The sequence below is a fragment of the Chanodichthys erythropterus genome, chromosome 3, assembly GCF_024489055.1.
Source record: "Chanodichthys erythropterus isolate Z2021 chromosome 3, ASM2448905v1, whole genome shotgun sequence".
NCBI lineage: Eukaryota > Metazoa > Chordata > Actinopteri > Cypriniformes > Xenocyprididae > Chanodichthys > Chanodichthys erythropterus.
Genome location: NC_090223.1, coordinates 48,156,461 through 48,177,353, shown reverse-complemented (window position 1 = coordinate 48,177,353; position 20,893 = coordinate 48,156,461). Strand labels below are relative to the sequence as shown.

Here is a 20,893-nt window from a genome sequence, read left to right as displayed (position 1 = left end):
ATATAATATGTGACGTATCCCAAAGGCTCTCTCTGCCAAGAAGAACGAAATCGACAAATGGCGACGGGAATTCAAAGAGCAGTGGTCAAAAGAACAGAAGAGGATGGTCAGTTCTTAGTGCTGAGGTTGATACTGCATTTGTGTGTTCATGTATCAGTCTAGTAATGTGACCGATATGTTTTGTTGATTAGAACGATGCTGTGTCTGCGCTGAAGAGGGCACGACAGCAATACCTGCAGCGCTGTGAGGACCTAGAGAAGGCCAAAGCCATGACGGCCAAAGCCGAAGAGGAGACAGGGGGTTACAAGACCCTGGACAAGCGGAGGAAGTCCAGAGATGACGCCCAAACTAAGGTCATCCTGAGAATATGGCTCATTCTAACATTATATGGCTCAATCTTTCCATTTATTACATAATGTACATGTTTTAAAGAAAAAGTCATTTTAACCTCAGTTAAAGGAAATTACATTTTAAAACTTATTTTTCAGAATTATTTAGATTTAGGAAATACATTTTATGTAGATAACACTGATTAAATACATTATTTTGAACTTGAGACTGACTCGTTTTAAAAATAGACACCGCAAAACCTGTAATTTAAGGAACATTTAGAAAATTTCAAACAAACTCGTACAGAGGGTGCGCAAAAATGTATGTGAGATTATAATATGCTTCCCTTAATAAATAAAATACGCTAGTTCTGAAGAAAATTGTTTCAGAGCAGAGATTCCTAAACATTTCAGAGTATTTCTTGTTTAAATAATGCAGATAACCGAAAGTATAAATATGTGTCATGTTCATTATCACTTCAATATGATATTTATCACTGTGCTTTGCTACCATGTAGGTTACAGAGACTGAGATGCTGTACAAGCAGTGTGTGTCTGAAGCAAACAACCATCAAAAAGACCTGGAGAAGGTGAAGCGCAAAATCATTGTCCACATCCGCAAGCTCATCTGTCAAGGAGACACTGTGCTGAAAGAGGTGGGTTCACCTTTAGAGACAGATTGGGAGGCTAAAAGACGAAAAGTAAATGTTTATACAATAAAATAAAAATTAGTTGATCGGATCACAAGTAGATGAGGGAGATGCATACCCATTTATACCTGTTATTTTAAAGGACCACTCCACTTTTTTTGAAAATAGGCTCATTTTCCAACTCCCCTAGAGTTAAACAGTTGAGTTTTACCGTTTTCGAATCCATTCAGCCGATCTCCGGTTCTGGCGGTACCACTTTTAGCATAGCTTAGCATAGTTCATTGAATCTGATTAGACCGTTAGCATCTCGCTCAAAAATGAACAAAGAGTTTTGATATTTTTCCTATTTAAAACTTGACTCTTCTGTAGTTAAATCGTGTACTAAGACCGACAGAAAATGAAAAGTTGTGATTTTCTAGGCTGATATGGCTAGGAACTATACTCTCATTCAGGCGTAATAATCAAGGAACTTTGCTGCCGTATCATGGGTGCAGCAGTGCAATGATATTACGCAGCGCCCGTGAGCCCCTGCTTTCACAGGGAACGTGTCTTGCAACCATGGAGACGTTTGTGAGAGACGCTGCGTAATATCATTGCACTGCTGCAGCCATGATACGGCAGCAAAGTTCCTTGATTATTACGCCGGAATGAGAGTATAGTTCCTAGCCATATCAGTGGAGTGGAGTGTTCCTTTAATCTGTCTGTTTTGACCACTTCTGTCCTGATTTCATTGAAAGGGAGGGCTTCGCGATTAATCAAAACTAACTCCAAATCATGCATATGCGATTATGAAATCGCAGCTGCGATTTTTTTTTTTTTTATGTACAGCTTGTTAGTGAATCACGGCTCTGTGATCAGTAGTAAATGCTGCTCCATCTGAAAGCGCTGCGAGTTTGAGTCGCTTATAACGTGCATTTGAAAAAAACATGCGTCAAACATCTTTCCAAGCATGAGAAGCATTTATGAACCTCTGGTCCAACAAAAGACAACATTTAATAAAATGTCTGTTCTCTAAACTCACTTCATAACATCAGTTGAGTGTTTGAAAACACCCTTCTGTGAGATGATGTGGTTTCTAACACAGAATAAGACACAACATATTATTTCATACTATTCTATACAGTGAAAAAGGCTATGTGTCGATTAGCATTGCATTATAAATATACTTTATTATCATGAAAATACCTGAGAAGGCTTGAAGAACTGAGATAAACCACCATATATTGTCGTAGTCGTGAGTTTATTAGTCATGTTTATTCAAAGCGTTTCAATCTTTTGTTTATTCAGCTACAGCGATAGTGTGAGGGATTTCTTGTAATGATGTGCGTTAAATCGTTCTTCTGCAGGGCATGATTGGAGTTTTTGCGTGAGAGCGCCCTCTGGTTTTGAGATGGAGCAGCATTTAGCCGTACTTCACTGAGAAGCTGGGCATAAAAAAATCACAGCCAATTGCCAAATCGCGTGCAGTTTAATTTCGATCAATCTTGCTGCCCTAGTAAATGTATGGACTTTTTCAGATCTTTTGATCTAAGGGATGAAATAATCTTATGCAATTTACATATGAACTCACAATGAGATGATGGAAAAACATACAGACAGCAGCAGATTTCGTTCTGCTCTGATAGCCGCAAGACCACAGCAAACACTGTGAGTGCGTTAGAGATCAGGAATGGTGAGAGAACATTGTGCTTGGTACATTTATTTGTATTCAATTCAATTCAATTCACATTATTTGTATAGCGCTTTTCACGATACATATCGTTTCAAAGCAGCTTTACAGAGAATGCATGTCAACATTACAATTTAAAGAATGCAGTTAGCAAATAATGTAATAATTTAGGCAATTAATTTACAATCACTGTTAGCAGTTTAACTGAAGGTAGAAGCAATGAGCTCCTGGAAAAATGAATTGCATATTAACAATAATTAAGATATATAGAAATTTGGGAATGTGCATGTTGATCCAGATGATTGCGTCTTCTGAAGTCCTCGCAGGAGTTGGCACCGTCTCTTCATAGGTGTTGGTCATCTGAGGTCTTCTTAAGAGGCTGGATCCAAACTGAAGCTGATGTCCTCTCTAGTCACCTCCAGACTTTTCAATCCAAACCAAGTCTTCAGCCGACAAAGTTTAAATCCCATCTGGCTAGCGCGCGTCCTATAATGTTTACGCATTAAGTCAGTAGGCAGTGAGTAGACAGTCTTTTGTGGCTGTCCAAACACATTTGACCACATGAGCGTTTACACTACGAAAGCAATCTGGACAAATGCGTTTTCAAATGCCTCTGGAAGTGGTTGAAAGTGGACAAGCTCTAAATGTTTTACACCCCGTTACAGGTGTATTTAGTGTAATCCACTTGTGATCCGATTGACCAAAACACATTTTAATACCAGGTGTAAACAGGGCCACATGACATGCTTACTTAAAATGAAGGGAAGAGTGAAAGTCTATCAATCATCAAAAAACAAAAATGCCACAGAGACAAGTATAGTATAGAGTGGGCTCTTTTGATATGAACTATTAAGTAACCACTCAGGAGCATATCGATGACTTTTGCATTGGCTAGCATTACTTATAAAATGTTCAGTGTATTTAGTTTACACTTACATTTGTATGTTCATCCATGACTTCTTGATCAAAGTCTCTGTCTTAATCTTCTGTCAGGCAACAGTGAACATGTTCTATTACCAGCGGCAGCAGACTGAGCCGGTTCCTCTGGGTTACCAGAACTTGGAGCTGACCTGCAGGCCCTGTGAGCCAGGTGAACCCTACCTGCAGTACATCCTGGGAAAAGGCATGGCCGACCAGCCTCTCCAGAACTTCATGTTCCAGGAGTTCATCCCCCAAAGCAGGAGGTGAGGACACAAAAATATCTTGTAATCTTTATTCAGCAAGGATGCATTAAATTGATGAAAAGTGACAGTAAAGACATTTCTAATAATTTCTACTAAATAAATATTTTGAACTTTCTATTAATCAAAGGATCCTGATAAAATCCATCACAGTTTCCACAAAAATACTAAGCAGCACAACTGTTTTCAACATTGATAATAATAAGAAATGTACTTTGAGCATCAAATCATCATATCAGAATGATTTCTGAAGGATCATGTGACGCTGAAGACTGGAGTAATGATGCTGAAAATTAAGCTTTGCTATCAAAGAAATAAATTACACTTCAAAATCTATTCAAATGGATATTTAAAGTGGTAATAATATTTAACAGATCAGTTTCACTGCTTTTGATCAATGAAATGCAGCTTTGGTGAGCTTACGAGAATTCTTTCAATTGCCTGTAATAGCTCAAGCATTTCTGTCTCAAAGCATCTGCAGTCAACTAAAGCTGTGTATTAACTTCAAATGCAACCACATCATCTGTTTACCCCTTTTATTTTCACAGATCATCACCAACAGGACGGCGTAAACAAAGCACTCTGAGTTACCAACAAGATTTCTATGCGCTACCCGATGATCTGAAACACAGCAGCAGTTTAGTAGATAGCCGTACGTCTGATTTCTGTCATAAACATATAACTCGTCCAGCTGAAGTGAACCTGAACATTTTCATGTTATTTATTGATGTACAGGACGGCCTGGCCACAGTGACCGAGACAGCACAGGAGGAAGTCTTGAATCACTGTCCAGTCCAGGTAGAAAAAATATTTTGCAACATTTTATTTCTGTCCCACCTAGATATTGTAAATGAGTTACTAATATCTCTCCTCCCTGAAGCTCATGGGAGCCGTAAGCTGCCCAAGGCCTCCTCCACAGGAACCATGTCTTCAGATGATCTTGATGAGAACGCTCTTCAAGAAGCAGGTATGATTTTTTTTTTTGCCCTTTCTGCATTTTAATGGCAGACAGTGTAGTTGTTGACTTTTCTTCACCTGTGTGCAGAGAGTGAAGAGGGTTTATCTGATAGCAACGGAATGTCATGCAAACCACGAACTGCATCGCGTGCTGCCTTGACCCACAGACTGAGAAAAATGAAGAGCAAGATGGTCAAGTGTAAGCAATGTGACAACTACATCCTGGTCAATGGGATTGAGTGTGAGGAGGTGAGTGTCGGATAAGGGCCCGTGGCTTTTAGTTAAAGATCTCAGCTGTGCAGAACATGTTGTCCTTTTTTTTCTATTACAGCTATGGATCTGGGTAGTACTTTTCGAATTCATTTTCTTCATGGCCATTAAATAAAATCTTCCCATAGTGAAGTTTCTCTGTGTAAATGAGCTAGACGCATGTGTTTGACCATAACACTCGTCTTTTGCAGCGTATCTTTCATGACACAGCATTCTAAAAAGAAGTTTTAAAAGACCGTTTCTGTGTGAACAGCCCCTAAGGAGTACTAAGGCCCAGTTTACACTAGTGTGTTTTTGTTTTAAAACGGCTGTTTTAAAACAAAAATTATCCTCGTCTACATTGGCGTTTCCACAGCGTTTTGAGAAACAATCTCCGTCTACACTACATGGCCGAAAACACGTCACATGACCGTTCGTGCACACTGGGTATGCGCATACAAGTGTAAACAGTTGTCTCTTGCACATGTAGGCAGCTGCAGTATTAAAAAAATGCAGTTTAACCACACTTTGACTGCTAAAAATGACAACAAAGCCGTTCAGTCTCCATGTTATTGTTTACGCAGTCGTCAAAGGTTACACAGAACGAATGTGGGCAGCCATGCCATGGTTTTCAAAACTCTCCGTTTATACTGAAACGCTACCCAGAGTTTTCGAAAGTCTCAGTTTTTGAGGTTTCGAGGTAGCAAAACTTTTGTGTTTTAAAACGAAAACACACTAGTGTAAAACGGTGTAAAACTAGTGTAACACTAGTGTAAAACTAGTGTAAAAAGTGATGCACCAATCCAACCAGCTCCAAAATAAATTGCAAACTTTGATTCCAAGCATTTGAAAATTTAAAAAAAAAACAACGAGGAAAAAGGATGTTTAAAGGCGAGTTTCTCATCAGGATTATTGGTAGTGTAATTATCCACCAGGAATTCAAAAATGAAACATGAATATTTAAAAGTTACATGCCCGGTTTCACAGACAAGACTTGAGCCTAGTCCCAGACAAAAATGCATGTTTGAGCTTTCTTAACTGACATACAGTATCTTAAAATATGCACACCAGTAATGTTTTTTCTAAGGCATGCTTATAAAAGCTACTTAAATGTCCTAATTTGACCTAATCGAAGCCCTGTCTGTGAAACCAGGCCCAAAAGTTGAAATCACTCCAATCACCATATTTTATTAGCCCATAGTTGGTCATTCTTTGAAAGGTTTATACATTACCACAAAAAATCAATTTCTCTATGAAGAAAAATGAATAGAATTGTGCTCTATTGTTCACTTAAGTAAAGCTAACTTAACTCCTGGTGAACTGATCGTATAAAAAAGCGTGCTCTAAGTTGTGTGATGAAAGTGACATTTAAATGACTGGTTAGTAATAGAAAAGAGCCACTGATGAACATGGCAGATTGACTGTTGCTCCTCTCTTGCCAGTGTGGCCTTGCAGTCCACAGGAAGTGCCTGGAGGTGTGCCAGATGGAGTGTGAGCACAGGAGGGGATTCATCTTTGGGATGGAGTTCTCCCTGCTGCCCAGAGAGATCCCAGACTGCGTGCCCTTCGTTGTCCTGCGCTGCACCGAAGAGATTGAGAACAGGGCTCTCGGAGTCCAGGTAGGAGTAAAGGAAAACATTAATCTTGTAAAATGTCTTAAAGAGAGAGACAAGAAACTTGATTAGTTGACTCACTCCAACACCGATCTGTATTATTAGTGCTTGCTAAGGCAACTTTTACGTTTTTTAAGTTTTAAGGCTGGAATATATTAGGCAACTTTTAAACTATGAAAGATTTTGAAACACTAGACATAATACACTTGCTGGCTTTGTAAACGGTTACAGAGGAAAACCGGGCATCATACACTAAACAACTGAGGAGCACACACTACTAGACTTTAAAGTTGTTCTGAACACAATAAACTAGGGATGTGATAACGATTTCTGCTTTTCTTGATTAATTAATAATAATCGTCACTGTATTTTCCCCATTGATTATTTTTCCTGAAAACATTTTGTTGTTGTTTTCCGTTATCTTGCATTGGTCACAAGCTTCTATTATCTTTCCTTCTTGGGGCTGCCACATGTCAAGGAAATAAATCCCCCATACAGGACTTTTCTCTCAAAAGGATACATTTTTTGCCCAGTGATTTACTTTAGCCGCTTTTCCATCAAAATTACCCAAAATTACCTATTACTTTTTTCCCCCAGACCTGTTGCTATTTACGTTTCTATCGCAGTTTAAAGTACCACGAAGATTAAGTCTGGTGACGTAGGACTGTGTACGACTTTCCAGTTCCCGCTGGATTTCGTCCTCCTTATATAAGCTTAATGAAGCCTAAACCTTGACGTCGGTCCACTGGTCCTATTTTTAAATGCCAATGTTGATTCGAATAGCAAACAACTCTTACTGCACGCACAGACTTTTAAAAAATGGTGGTTGAAATAAAATGCTACGTGGAGTCAACCAATCAGCATGTGCAGTGCCCAAGTCCCACCCCCGAAAACCTTGTGCGCAGGGACTTTCTGAGGGGAAATTTTTACCCAGAGCTTCACCCTGGTTACTGCGGTCGAAATACACCGAGTATCACCACAAAGTCCCTAGTTCCTGGGGAAAGTTCCTGCGGTGGAAACGTGGCTTTAATCTTCTTAATCTGGTAACCATGCACATGCATGGTTATATTATTATATAAAATTATATATAAATATATATATATTTGTTCTTCAAATAATATAATAAAACAATATAATTAATAATAATAATCAAGATTATAATTTTTGAGCAAAATAATCATCATTATCCATTATCGTGCAGCCCTACATTAAACTTTGATATGTTTGGTATCCTCTGACTAGAAATCATTGTAGGAAGCTAAAATCTGCAGAATGACTGATATACATCAACTAGTGTTGATGAAAATCTGGGCAAAAGTTGAGTAGTGTATTCCAGCCTTTTGGGTTACTGATTTAAATAAAGATTTACTACAGACATGAATGAAACCTCAAATCATGGGGCAAGTTGTTGGCCGGAATCATGACTATTATCTTTCCTGCTTGGGATGCCAGATGTCAAGAAAATAAATCCCCCAAACAGGACTTTTCTCTCAAAAGGACCCAGTCATTTAGGGACAAGCAAACAATCATATTTTCTTCTAGTTGTCTTCACTCTTATGTTCTTGTCTCCGTATACAGGGAGTGTACAGAATCAGTGGCTCCAAACCTCGCATTCTAAAGTTATGCCAGGCTTTTGAAATCCAGAAAGACCAAGTTGACCTCAGTGACCTCTCACCGCATGACATCACCTCCGTACTCAAGCACTTCTTCAAAGAGGTAAAAAAAAGGATTCTTGAGTAAGTTCACATTTTCTGAGTGAGTTCAAGTAAAACAAAAATCTAGTCTGAAATGGAGCACAACAGTGCCCACTTTTTCAGCAACCTTGTTTCCGGAAGAATTTATTTTTTATCATACTTTCCCATTAGGATTTTTAAAAAGTCTTTGTGAAAGAGTTATAATCCATGAACCAAACCAACCAGCTACGAGGTGAATCACAACATAACAAACTTTGGTCCCACTTTATATTAAGTGGCCTTAAATACTATGTACTTACATTTAAATTGATAATTTAATTCAATGCACTTATTGTGTAAATACATGTTTTTACATTGTACTTATATTTTAAAAACACCTGCATGTAATTACATCTGTAATTACATTTATAATTACACTGTTGACCCATCCCTTACACCTTACCCCCACCCTTAAACCTACCCATACCACCAAACCTGTCCCTAACCTTACCCGTATCCACCTCAATAGCAGCAAAAGTGTTTTGCAATACTATATGAACCCAATAAGTATATTGTACTTATTTTTTGATGCAAGTACATAGTAGTTAAGGCCACTTAATATAAAGTGGGACCCAAACATTTATTTGAAACAAAAAAAAAATTATTTGAAAATTGGGCAAAATTACAATACTTCTTATGAGGGAAAGTACTACAATCCCATGAAGCATTGCAAATAACATAAACTAAAATATTACTATATTACGAATACAAAACTATTAAGCTAAAGATTTATATTTTATATATAGAAACAATATATTTTACATTTATTGCAAAATATGCCATTTGCTTGTTGTTATTCTCTGATTATTTTGCAGAATCATGGGTAATGTAGTTTTTCAATAGTAATTCCACTGTTAAGGTCCTTGCACACCGAGTCTGAAATTTTCACACATTAAAAAATAAATATGACCTCATCTTGTGTCAATCACATTTACACACTGCCTCCAAAATATTCGTCCGTCATAAAAAATTCGGATCTGGTTAAATTTTCTGCATTTTTTTGCATCTGTAGCAAGCATTTTGAGAGGTGATTAGCCTAATGTATGCTGGTTTCAATGCCTGGCGTACACCATTCCAAGATGCCACAGTTTGGTGTGTGTGTCCATACCTTAGATATACTACCAATCTCTGTTCAGAATCAATTGGTCCATGGAAATTGGTGGCCTTCTTTTTAATATGTGGCTCCAGTATCACTAGCAAAGTATCAAACTGAGTCACTGACATCCTGAAGTAAACTTTGAATCGCACAGGATAATCCCGCAGCTCCTTGGTAAGGAGGTGGGACTCTCCTTCTTCTCTACGTAACCTCAGGATTGGATGGACCCGATATTTCCTCTTTCTTTTTCTCTTTTTAAGAAGAGAGAGGACAACAAAATCACTGTTTGAATACTCCATTTTGTATTGTTTTTATTTTGAATTTTTTCCCAGCGGATTAATTAATGCACATCAGACTCGGTGTGCAAGGTGGTTTCTGGACCTTACAGTAATCTTCTCATTACTTAAAGCATATTTTGGGATTAAACCCCTCATGGTGCCAACACCCCATCTTCCTCTTTCACAGCTTCCAGAGCCGTTACTCACCTTTGACCTTTACAACGAATTCATCAACGTGGGTAAGGAGATTCAGAGGCTTAGTGAAAAGGACCATGTTGCCGAGACTGTAGTGATTGTGGACAGTATTGTGGTCAAACTCAGAGAGCTGACTGGTCGATTGCCTCTGTGTAACTACAACACAGTGCAGCACATGATGGCCCACTTGAACAGGTACCATATGTGTGAAATTACTGTACATTTAAAGCTCATCTAAATGATGTAGTTTGCTATTAATCCTTCACTTTCTTCTCTTCAGGGTGGCAGAACAATTTGAAGAAAACAAAATGTCTCCAGGAAACCTGGGCATCGTGTTTGGCCCCACGCTCCTGCGGCCCCTGGTGTCGGGGGACGTGTCGATGATCGCTCTCCTGGAAACCAGCTATCAGGCTCTTCTCGTGGAGTTCATGATCTCACACTATGACCAAGTATTCGGCTCCGCAACGAGATCCAGCACACCTCCTCCACCGCCTCCCACGGTACCCCTCCCAGACACCCCACCCAGAGCGACATGTCCCGTTTCTCCTGCCAGCAGTTCCTCACAGGACCCCGGAGCAGCGTCCAGGGAACGTCCACGCTCACTGGAGGTAGGCAATAAGAAGGAATAATAAATTCAAGCAATCAGTAGCTCCACGCTAACACCTAACCAGACGCGATGCGATGAGATCCTAGTGAGAAGCAGTTTGTTTGTGGACACCAGACACGAGATGTGTCGATATCAATCAAATATCACATCCAATCAGAAGAGCGTGTGGGTGGGCTCTCTCTCTACAAGCGCACTTAAAATCGGCATGAAACTGAAGCTGTGATAGTTGGTGCATGTTGGAAAGATCGTATTTATGAATGTCGTATGGATGAACATGCCGTATGGATGCAACGTCTCTAGTTGATAGGGAATTTTCATAAATTAAATAAAAACAAAAAAGCAAAACTTACCTGATGCATTCTTTTTTTTTTTTAATTTTCTAGAGTTAAAAACCTACTTAAAAAAAATAAGAGAAGGTACACCGCCATCTTGGGCTAATGAAAGTGACTTTAACGCACCTATTGTGATGCATATTCAAGTGAAACGGCTTCTGGAAAAATAAAAAATGTAGGACGGGACTTGTTTTTGTCCATGGGGAATTGATTGGATTGTTGTGGTTTGCTATATCTCATGTAAGTGACAGGTTGCCCCGCCCTCACGCCAGTAAACACATCATCAGATAAGAGAAGAGCTGCAAGATAATTAGTTTGATTAAAGATTACTAGGGCACTTTTATAATAATATAATAAAAAATATATTAATTAAAAATTGTCCATTTTGATTTCATGGTGACTTTAACTCGCATTCAAATGGATAATAATAAATATAAAAACCATTTTAATATTATTAAAAAAACATGCTATACAACAATCTTTGTCATGGAATACACTTGTTTAGTTCACATTTTGAATGTTCTCATTTCCTTTCATTTATGTTCAAGATCTGAGGTGAATTATCCATTGCTGCTCCCAGACAGTATGGCTATAATAGTCACGCAAAATGACATTCAAACTCACATTAGACGCTTTTAAGATTTCTAAAATCCTGTGTCGCTCTTCGCATATCGCCGCCATAGCTGGTTAGGACAACACATCTTAAAAGATCATTTCCATCGCGTGTCGCGTCTGGTTAGGACACGGTGTAAGTCGAATAAACACAGTCCGTGCTTTAAGCTGCCTGTTGTCATGACGATGCTAAAAGCTCACCACAGGTGGACGTGCTCGTGTGGACGAAAGAGTTCATCTTGATCTGCTTGAGCCGCTCTTGCTCTGCTTGGGCCTGAATTGTCCCACCGTGCTCGTGGAAAGGCCTAGAGGGATTAAACGCTTATTCTGTGATGATTGCTTTTGCTTGCCTGTGTGCTTGTGCTTGTGTCAGAGTCTTACTTCTGCTGCACTGTGCTTTGGGGCTCCTCATCAAGTTGCTATAAAAGCCTGGAGGATGATAATAGCTATTAGCCTAGTCTCCTCTAACTAGAAGAGTTTAAACAAGAATTTCTGATTAGCAGGTTTTTCACAGGTTAAGATTGTCTTAGTAGGCTAGTGGTTTCTTACAAATAGGGCTGGACAAGCACATTTAATATCATCAGCACTGACTGGCAGATATATAATATTATAATATAATAGATGTAAATTTGGGGTCTGTGTGAGATTGTTTTAAAGTCTCTTATGTTGCATTTATTTGATCAAAAATACAGTAAAAAACTTAATATTTCTATTTAATATATTTTAAATGTAATTTATTCCACTGAAGAAAAGCTGAATTTTCAGCATCATTACTCCAGTCTTCAGTGTCACATGATCCTTCAGAATTTATTCTGATATGATGATTTGATGATCAGTAAATATTTCTGATTATTATCAATGTTGAAGTTGTGCTGCTTCATATTTTTGTGGAAAAGATGATACATTTCTTCAGAATTCTTTGATGAATAGAAAGTTAAAAACCCTAGCAACCACATAGCAACACCCTAGTAACCACCCAGTATACCCTAGCAACCGCATAGCAACACCTTTACAACCACCCTGAGTACCCTATCAACACCCTAGCAACCAAGCAGAATACCTTATTAACTGCATAGCAACACCTTAGCAACCACCCAGAGTACCCTAGCAACTGCTTAGCAACACCTTAGCAACCACCCCGAGTACCGTAGCAACAGCATAGTAACACCCTAGCAACCACTCAATATACCCTAGCAACCGCATAGCAACACCTTTACAACCACCCTGAGTACCCTATCAACACCTTAGCAACCACTCTGAGTACCTTAGCAACCTCATAGTAACACCCTAGCAACCAAGCAGAATACCTTATTAACTGCATAGCAACACCTTAGCAACCACCCCAAGTACCCTAGCAACAGTATAGTAACACCCTCGCAACCACCCAGAATACCCAAGCAAACGCATAACAAAACAGCCGAGTACCCTAGCAACCATATAGCAACACCTTAGCAACCACCCCGAGTACCCTATCAACCGCATAGTAACACCCTAACAACCACCCCGAATACCTAAGCAACCACATAGCAACACCTTAGCAACCACCTCGAGTACCCTAGCAACCACATAGAAACACCTTAGCAACCACCTTGAGTACCCTAGCAACACCCTAGCAATAACTCCCGAGTACCTAGCAACTGCATAGCAACACCCTAGCAACCTTAGCAACCACCACGAGTACCCTTGCAACCCCTTAGTAACCACCTTGAGTACCCTAGCAACCACCCAGAATACCCGAGCAAATGTATAGCAACACCCTAGCAACCACCTGAGTACTCTAGCAACTGCATTGCAACACCTTAGCAACCACATAGCAACATTTTAGCAACCACCACAAGTACCCTAGCAACCCCTTAGCAACCACCTCGAGTACCCTAGAAACCACATAGCAACACCCTAGCAACCACCCCAAATACCTTAGCAACTGCATAGCAACACCTTAGCAACCACCTTGAGTACCCTAGCAACACCATAGCAATAACCCCCCGAGTACCTTAGCAACCGCATAGCAACACCCTAGCAACCACCCGAGTACCCTAGCAACCACCTGAGTACCATAGCAACTGCATAGCCACACCCTAGCAACAACCCCGAGTAACTTAGCAACCACTTTATCTACAATATAATACTTAAAAAATCTAAATGATTCTTCTGCCTTAATGGCTCTCTAGTCAACTTACATTCAGAATTTTTATCATTTTAACAGAATCGCACTATCAAGAGAGATTCAAGCGAGGGTTATATTTCTGACAAGTCGTCATCCAATGAAGCAATGGACCAGCTGAGCCCAGAAGCCAATGAGAGAGCAGGTAGGCGGGCTTTAAAAGACATTCAAATTCAATGCCAGCTGGCTGCTTGCGCAAACCTTTCGCTCTGTGTTTCTGTGGCATTGCGGATTTTTATTCTGCTTTCTGTTGTCATAAGCAAACAAATGATCTTTGTAGTCTAAATGATACATTTTGATTACGCTTATTAAAACTCAAATGCAAAGTTTTGTTTCATTATATTGTAGTGAATAAAAGGCTAATTTTGTTCTGTACATCTTCTAGTCCTGGCTATGAGGGCGACAGCATCTCCTCAGGGGCATCTGGAGCAGGCTGCAGAAAGTCAACTACAAACTCAGTCGAGGGGTCACTTCAGCAGGCAGCCAGTCAAGTATTACCGACAAGGTTCGGCAGGAGCACAATTACGTAAAGCAGGCTCTCAGTCGCGGGACGAGGACAATTCTGGGAGCGCGGGAGGACTTGTGTCGGGAAGTGCAGACAGCAGCCGCAGCTCCTCTCCTGATCCTGAGACCCCCCTAAAAACTCACTCACGATTACACGAGACCCCTGGCCCACAGAATAAGACTGGATGCACCCCTGAGAGTCAGACTGCACCTCACACAGAGGTAAAAAGGACGGTATCGGAAGAAGGGGTTAAAGCAGTAGCTTCCTCACTCAAAGAACATGTGGGCCAAATAGACCAACGAAATACCAACCAATCGAACAACACCCTGGGGGGGAGAGAGCGCCTGATCCGATCCTTGAGGAGGCGTCCGACGGAGGAGAGGATGGCACAGAAGGTTCTGTCTGGACTGAGGCTAAAACGCAGTGATTCGGGGAAGGGCGAGCAGCTCCATTTTGTTTGACACTGACTGAGGCAGAATTAATGTTTACTTCACTGATGGGGTTCCTTAAATTCACTGGATTAAATCCCATGTTAGGCTGTAAAGCCACAGAATTTGGTAGGCTATGTCCTGTACATTTTTTAGTGTTCCTGCTTTGTGGTGTATGACGTACAGTGTAGTTACATCACTTCCACTCTCACTGGAAATTTGGCACAGATTTACCTGTGTTTATTTGTTATACATAGACAGCCTGTCTTGTATAGATGTATGATGCTGAAACATGATTCCTTTGGGATGAACATACAATATATGGAAATAATAACAACAACAACAAAAACTGGCTGTTTTTTTCCTCCCAACCACAGAACAAGAAACAGGAAAAAGATTTTCTCTACAATAGTAAAATGTTAAGATCATTAGCTAAAATTGCTGCGTCTGCATTATATAATGCTTAACAGATCTTTAGTTTGAGAATTGGAAATTAGTTAAAGGATTAGTTCACTTTCAAATTAAATTTTATGATAATTTACTCACCCCCATGTCATCCAAGATGTTCTTGTCTTTCTTTCTTCAGTTGAAAAGAAATTTGAGGAAAACATTCCGGGATTATTCTCCTTATAGTGGACTTCAATGGGCACCAAACGGTTGAAGGTCAAAATTACAGTTTCAGAGCAGCTTCAAAGGGCTTTAAACAATACCAGACGAGGAATAAGGGTCTTATCTTGCGAAACGATCGCTCATTTTCTAAAAAAAAATAAAAAATGTTATACATTTTAACTATAAATGCTCATCTTGAACTAGCCCTCTTCTTCTTCTTCTTCTTCTTCTCCTGTAGACACTGCTAAGTATATTACTGCCCTTGCACTAGCATATTGTATATGATAATTTAGTTCAAACTTTGACCTGTGGAGGGCAGTAATGCACTTAGCAGTCTAATAGAGAAGAAGTAGAAGAGCGCTAGTTTAATGTTGCGTTCCAGGCAGGTTTTTGAGCCCGTAAGTCACAACTTCAAATCACGACTCACGACTTTGTAGCATTCCAGGAAAGTCACGCCAAACTGCGTAAAAGTGTAAACAAACCAACATGGTGGACCGTACGGGGCTTATGCTCATCATTAACAATTATTTCTATAGCCAAAGGTGCTTACTCCTTACTTATTTGAGGGAAACAGAGGAGGAAAACGGTGCATAAGGCAAGAGAAGCTGTTATACCTTTTATTTTACCGTGCACTTGCATAAACACCACATCCGTAAGGGCTGCCATTGTGGTTTCACGGGCTATGTGACATCAGAACCCATAACTGGGAGTACATTGATCTATTACGAGTTCACGAGTGGGAAGTCACAGGTTTGACTGCTGTTCCAGTGCACTTTCAGGGGTAGAAGGTTGGAAAAACACAGGTTACGGGTTGCCTGGAACGCGGCATTAGATGAGCATTTATAGTTAAAATGTCTAAAAATTTTATTTTTTTTAGAAAATGAGCAATGGTTTCTCTAGATAAGACCCGTATTGCTCGTATGGTATTGTTTAAAGCTGCAGTCCACGATTTTTCCTCTTTGTCGCCATCTCTTGTTTGAAACCTGCAATTGCAGTCATATGCCGAACAGTTATGAATCTAATGCTTGCTGTCAGTCACCGCACCGGTGTGGATACTGAACTTCAGAATCACAGATTCTACGTCTTGAAAGTATGACCAATATAAGAACTTTCACTGGAAAATATCATCTGAACAAGTAAGTAACATTTCTGCCACTGACCAACTGAGGAAAAAAGCATTAGGCCTACAATAAATCACGCTGTCAATGATGATTAAATCTAACGATCGCTTAGCTCGGATCACGCCAAACCATTCAAATTATTATTACTGTTTTTCTCAAATTGTTATTGTTAACAACAACAGCATTGCATGACTGTGTATATTAGCATTACCTGTAGATTTAAATTAATGTAGCCACTCCACAATCCCAAGTCTTTTGCTTTTTGACTACGGGTGATTCACCATTTGTCACTGATGATTGTCATTTGGATCTTTCTGGGTTACAATCCGCCATCAAAATGATAAGTTTAATTATTTAAGCTGCTGTTTGAAAAGGCTATAAATGATCCGCTACCAGCAGCCTCCTCACGTGATTAAACTGACTAGCCTGGACAGACTGTTTCTTCCTTTCTGTTTACGGATGTGACGTAATGATGCACAGACGAACTGCTGCATGCTCAAATTTCCCGCGGAAATCCACCATGTCGCTCTTAATATAAAACATTATTACAAGCTTACTGTTGTGAAATGAGACAAGAAAATTAGATAGTTTTGAACACTGGCTGGTTATGTACTTGCTCAAAAATTGATTTTGGATCATTTTTAACCAAAAAAAGTTGCGGACTGCAGCTTTAAATCCCTTTGAATCTGCAGTGAAACTGTAATTTTGACCTACAACCGTTTGGAGACCATTAAAGTCCATTATATGGAGAAAAATCCTGGAATGTTTTCATCAAAAACCTTAATTTCTTTTCGACTGAAGAAAGAAAGACATGAACATCTTGGATGACATGGGGGTGAGTGAATTATCTGGTAAGTTTAATTTGAAAGTGGACTAATCCTTTAGTATAAACGACATAAAGTACTGAATTCAGGTCATTCTGAAATTTATTTTATGAATCTTAATAATAATAATTTTAATCAAGAACAGCGTTAAGTAACGTCACGTGACAAAGCCGTAAACGTCGGTTAATCAGAGGTCTCAAAACAATAATATAGTAACACAGAGTAACTGGACACTGAGGAGTCATTAAAGTAAGAAAAAAACACAGTGAGTGAGGCATTTTATTATTATCAGTGAGGAGAATTATTATTTTAGACCACATCAGGGCCTGACTGCTTTACATGCTATTTTATTAGCTATACATAATATTTAATACGCCGGTGCCACTATTTGGCCACTAGATGGCAGACGCGACGCGTATGGACCTGCTTTGCATTTGATGTCATGTTTGAGGTAATCTTTAGCTTTCAATTGGGTGTATTAAATACTTCAAGAATGACCTGAACTTCCATATTCGTCATTGTTTTGGTAACAGGCCTGCGCTAAGCTTTTCCCTACTGTAGCTCTGGATAGGCTAGGCTATTTTTGACAAATTCATGCTTCTGCCATTGGCCAAGGTTTTTGTCTTAAAACATTCTCTGAATATTTATATACACGATTATATTATTTATATACAGACTACAAGAACAAATGACACATTTGATAGCGTATTTAGCCTATAATGAACATTATATATTAGCTTTTGTTGTCTGTTTACAACCGTACAAATTGACACGTTCATTCACAACTTGAACACTTGTTTTTGTAACTTTCAATAGACCAATAGGCTATTATGTACAAAAATAAACATATGTCTTTCATCTGAAGTCTAATGATCATCTTTAGGCTATAAAGTTTGAGATTATATAGACTGACACCAATCTTTTTATTGAAACAGCCTGTCAGTCAGACAGACAGTAAACTATTCCTCTGAAAGAGAAACAGCGAGATACAATAGGCCAGATCTACTTAGTAAATGCTCGTGTTTTCTTCTTCTTCTTCTTCTTGCACCCCTCCTTGATCTCACCCTCCTCTAGCAGTCATTGATAGTGCGCGCGCAGCCCGAGCCTTCACTCCATCACATAAAGCGCGCGCGCCTGAACATCACGCACAGTCTGGCTATGCGTTTGCGCCTCTGCGTGCATTTGGGACTATAGCTAATACTAAAGTTTGGCTTTTGGAGCACTGCTGCCCGTCCTCTTCTTCAAAGGTATTTTGATGTTACCAACAGAAATCTCAGGAGGAGTGTGTTTCAGCACAAGGTAAGCGGACGCAGGTAGTCTGAGCATCACCTGTTCTCATCTAATATGAGGCAAAATTAATACTTCAACTTTTTCTCTTTCGACTGTGTTCACATAGAAACCTGCACGCTATTTTCTCACCACATATAGCATAATGGCCACTGCGAAAAACGCTCAGTTTTGACTCCGCTGGTGTTATTAATGGATTATTCATGGTAACCAACTTTAATTGGTATTTAGTAAAACTGTCAAACATTTGGCAAAGAAAGTTTCCTCTTATAGGCTATTTTAGGACTTTAGCTTCCAGCAGCAGATATGAAAAAAACAAACAAACATCATTTTAAATAAAACATTTATATCTAACAACATCTAAACTCCCCGCAAAGACATATTTTTCATTAGCTAGGCTATAGTTCATAATTTGGTATAAAATATCACCTAAAATATCTTGAATTTTAAAAAACTGAGCACATGTTATATACGTCACTGGATTCAAGCACGTTTCGTTTTCTTTAAGTTTGTAAATGGTTTGGTTTTTTGAGTAAAAAAAAAATATCAAACTGACATTATAATCGTAAGCGCCGCTTTTTCACTCATTCGCCAAACAAAACAAAACAAAACTGTCAATATCGTTACGTTTCCACTATATTAAATCACAGAAAACTGTCATGCCATCTTCGAATGTGGGCCTAAATTAAAACTAAACTTTAACAAATTAGCCTAAATCAAAATATCAAATCACGAAATAATCAATTGCCTATAAAATTGCGTCAATTAACATTTCGTAAATGAAAGATTGTTTATTAGTCTATTTATGAAATAATTTGACTGATAAGTTGATATTTGTTTATGTCAGGCCTATAGCTGTAATCATTAAAACATGTATTCCCTTTATACTACAAAAGTTAGAATACAGGCTTCCTAAATTTCACAGACAGGATTTAAAAATATTTTGCAAGGTTTAATAAGATTTATAACTAGGCCTGTGTAAAAAAAAAAAAAAAAAAAAAAAAAAAGAAAAGCTAACAGTTTCCAGGTAAACGCGAATATCCCAGTGTGATTAGTTCCTGTATTTTTAATAATCAAATATTACTAGGGAAAGAGATCCGACACCGGGTGTGTGATTTCAACCATGAGGAAAATGCAACTTTTCAATTTTCAGGAAAATGGGTTTTTGATAAACAGAAAAAAACGAAATGATGATGATAATAATAAAAGCCTATATTTTTTTGAACACCAAGCAAATTCAAAATACAACTAGAATATTCTAAAAAATCAATTTAGACAATGAAATAGGCTACCAAAAATTAGGATTTTGATTTCCTTTTTTTTTTTTCAGACATTTTGCAGACATCCGATTGTTTTAGTGAGTGTAAATCTCGAATAGGCCTGCGCTATTTATTAATGATAACGCTTCTGCAATTCTAAAGTAGGCTGCAATAATCAAAGCATTAATGACAACCGCTATCCGTTATTTCAGAAGCAATGTTTTAAATCTGAAGGTGACGGCGTTGGACCGGAAAACACTTGATCTTTTTTCTTTCTTTCTTTCTTTCTTTTTTTTTGTTGCGTTGTTTAGTTGTGCCAAAGCATCTGCGGGTGCTGCCTCCGAAGCCGCGCGCCTTTCTACCGGACACTTCACCTGCACGAGCTCCATAAGAACACATGTTGAGCAATGAGACAAAATAAAAGGAACGGTTACGTCTTACTACTAACAAATAAGAGAGAAAGAGTAGACTATGAAGAGTGCGCCGTAAATAAATGTTAAATTTACCTAAAATAAAATGGCAGCGTCGACGCAGAACTTGACATTGTTCCAAGAATTTAGATATTAGCCTACATAGATATTGTTCGTTACCTTTCATGTCTTTAAATCATATTGTGTTGCTATATACCAACATATTTGTATATTTTTTCTTTAGTAAAACCTATAGCCCACTGAAAAAAAAAAAAACAAAAAAAAAAAAACGGCGACTTAAAGGTAAACAAAAGCAACCGAGAGCATTGATATCATAGACAGGGCGCAGATTACTGACACAAACACACAAAACACCTTCAGTGTTACACTATGACTAAAATATTGCTGCAAGAATTAATTAAAGAGACATCAATGCAATATGAAGCACTCCTATATACATAAAGATGTATATAATACTGATGCATTCTTCATGAAGGGAATATCCCAAATCATAAAGATCCCCATAAATATTTAAAGACAGTTTTTACTTATAAAAACATCATTCAGCAATCTATACTTTTTAAAGCTATATACATATACATACATCTATTACAGCATAGAAAACGTTTTTACAGTAAAATTACATTTTAAATATGATATTTTTCATTTTATATGATAAGGTAAGCTGTTTTTTTTTACCCTAGAACCTTTTTTAAATAAATAAATAAATAAAATGACTAATGTTTTACATTGCACATTAAAACCCACACTGGACCCGATTTTGT

General features: G+C 38.6%; 1 protein-coding gene across 1 annotated transcript in view; it reads left to right on the top strand.

Annotated features, from left to right (window-relative positions):
• Positions 1-15,162, top strand: part of gmip (GEM interacting protein) — a 29,861-nt gene extending 14,699 nt beyond the window's left edge. Inside the window, exons 8-21 of the mRNA XM_067382604.1 lie at positions 26-106; positions 192-353; positions 848-985; positions 3,642-3,832; positions 4,378-4,481; positions 4,565-4,627; positions 4,710-4,796; positions 4,875-5,035; positions 6,478-6,654; positions 8,227-8,364; positions 9,943-10,145; positions 10,231-10,558; positions 13,708-13,810; positions 14,051-15,162. Coding sequence (XP_067238705.1) covers positions 26-106; positions 192-353; positions 848-985; positions 3,642-3,832; positions 4,378-4,481; positions 4,565-4,627; positions 4,710-4,796; positions 4,875-5,035; positions 6,478-6,654; positions 8,227-8,364; positions 9,943-10,145; positions 10,231-10,558; positions 13,708-13,810; positions 14,051-14,631 — 2,517 coding nt within the window. The 3' untranslated portion in view covers positions 14,632-15,162. The remainder of the gene's footprint in view (positions 1-25; positions 107-191; positions 354-847; positions 986-3,641; positions 3,833-4,377; positions 4,482-4,564; positions 4,628-4,709; positions 4,797-4,874; positions 5,036-6,477; positions 6,655-8,226; positions 8,365-9,942; positions 10,146-10,230; positions 10,559-13,707; positions 13,811-14,050) is intronic.
• Positions 15,163-20,893: the final 5,731 nt, after the last annotated feature.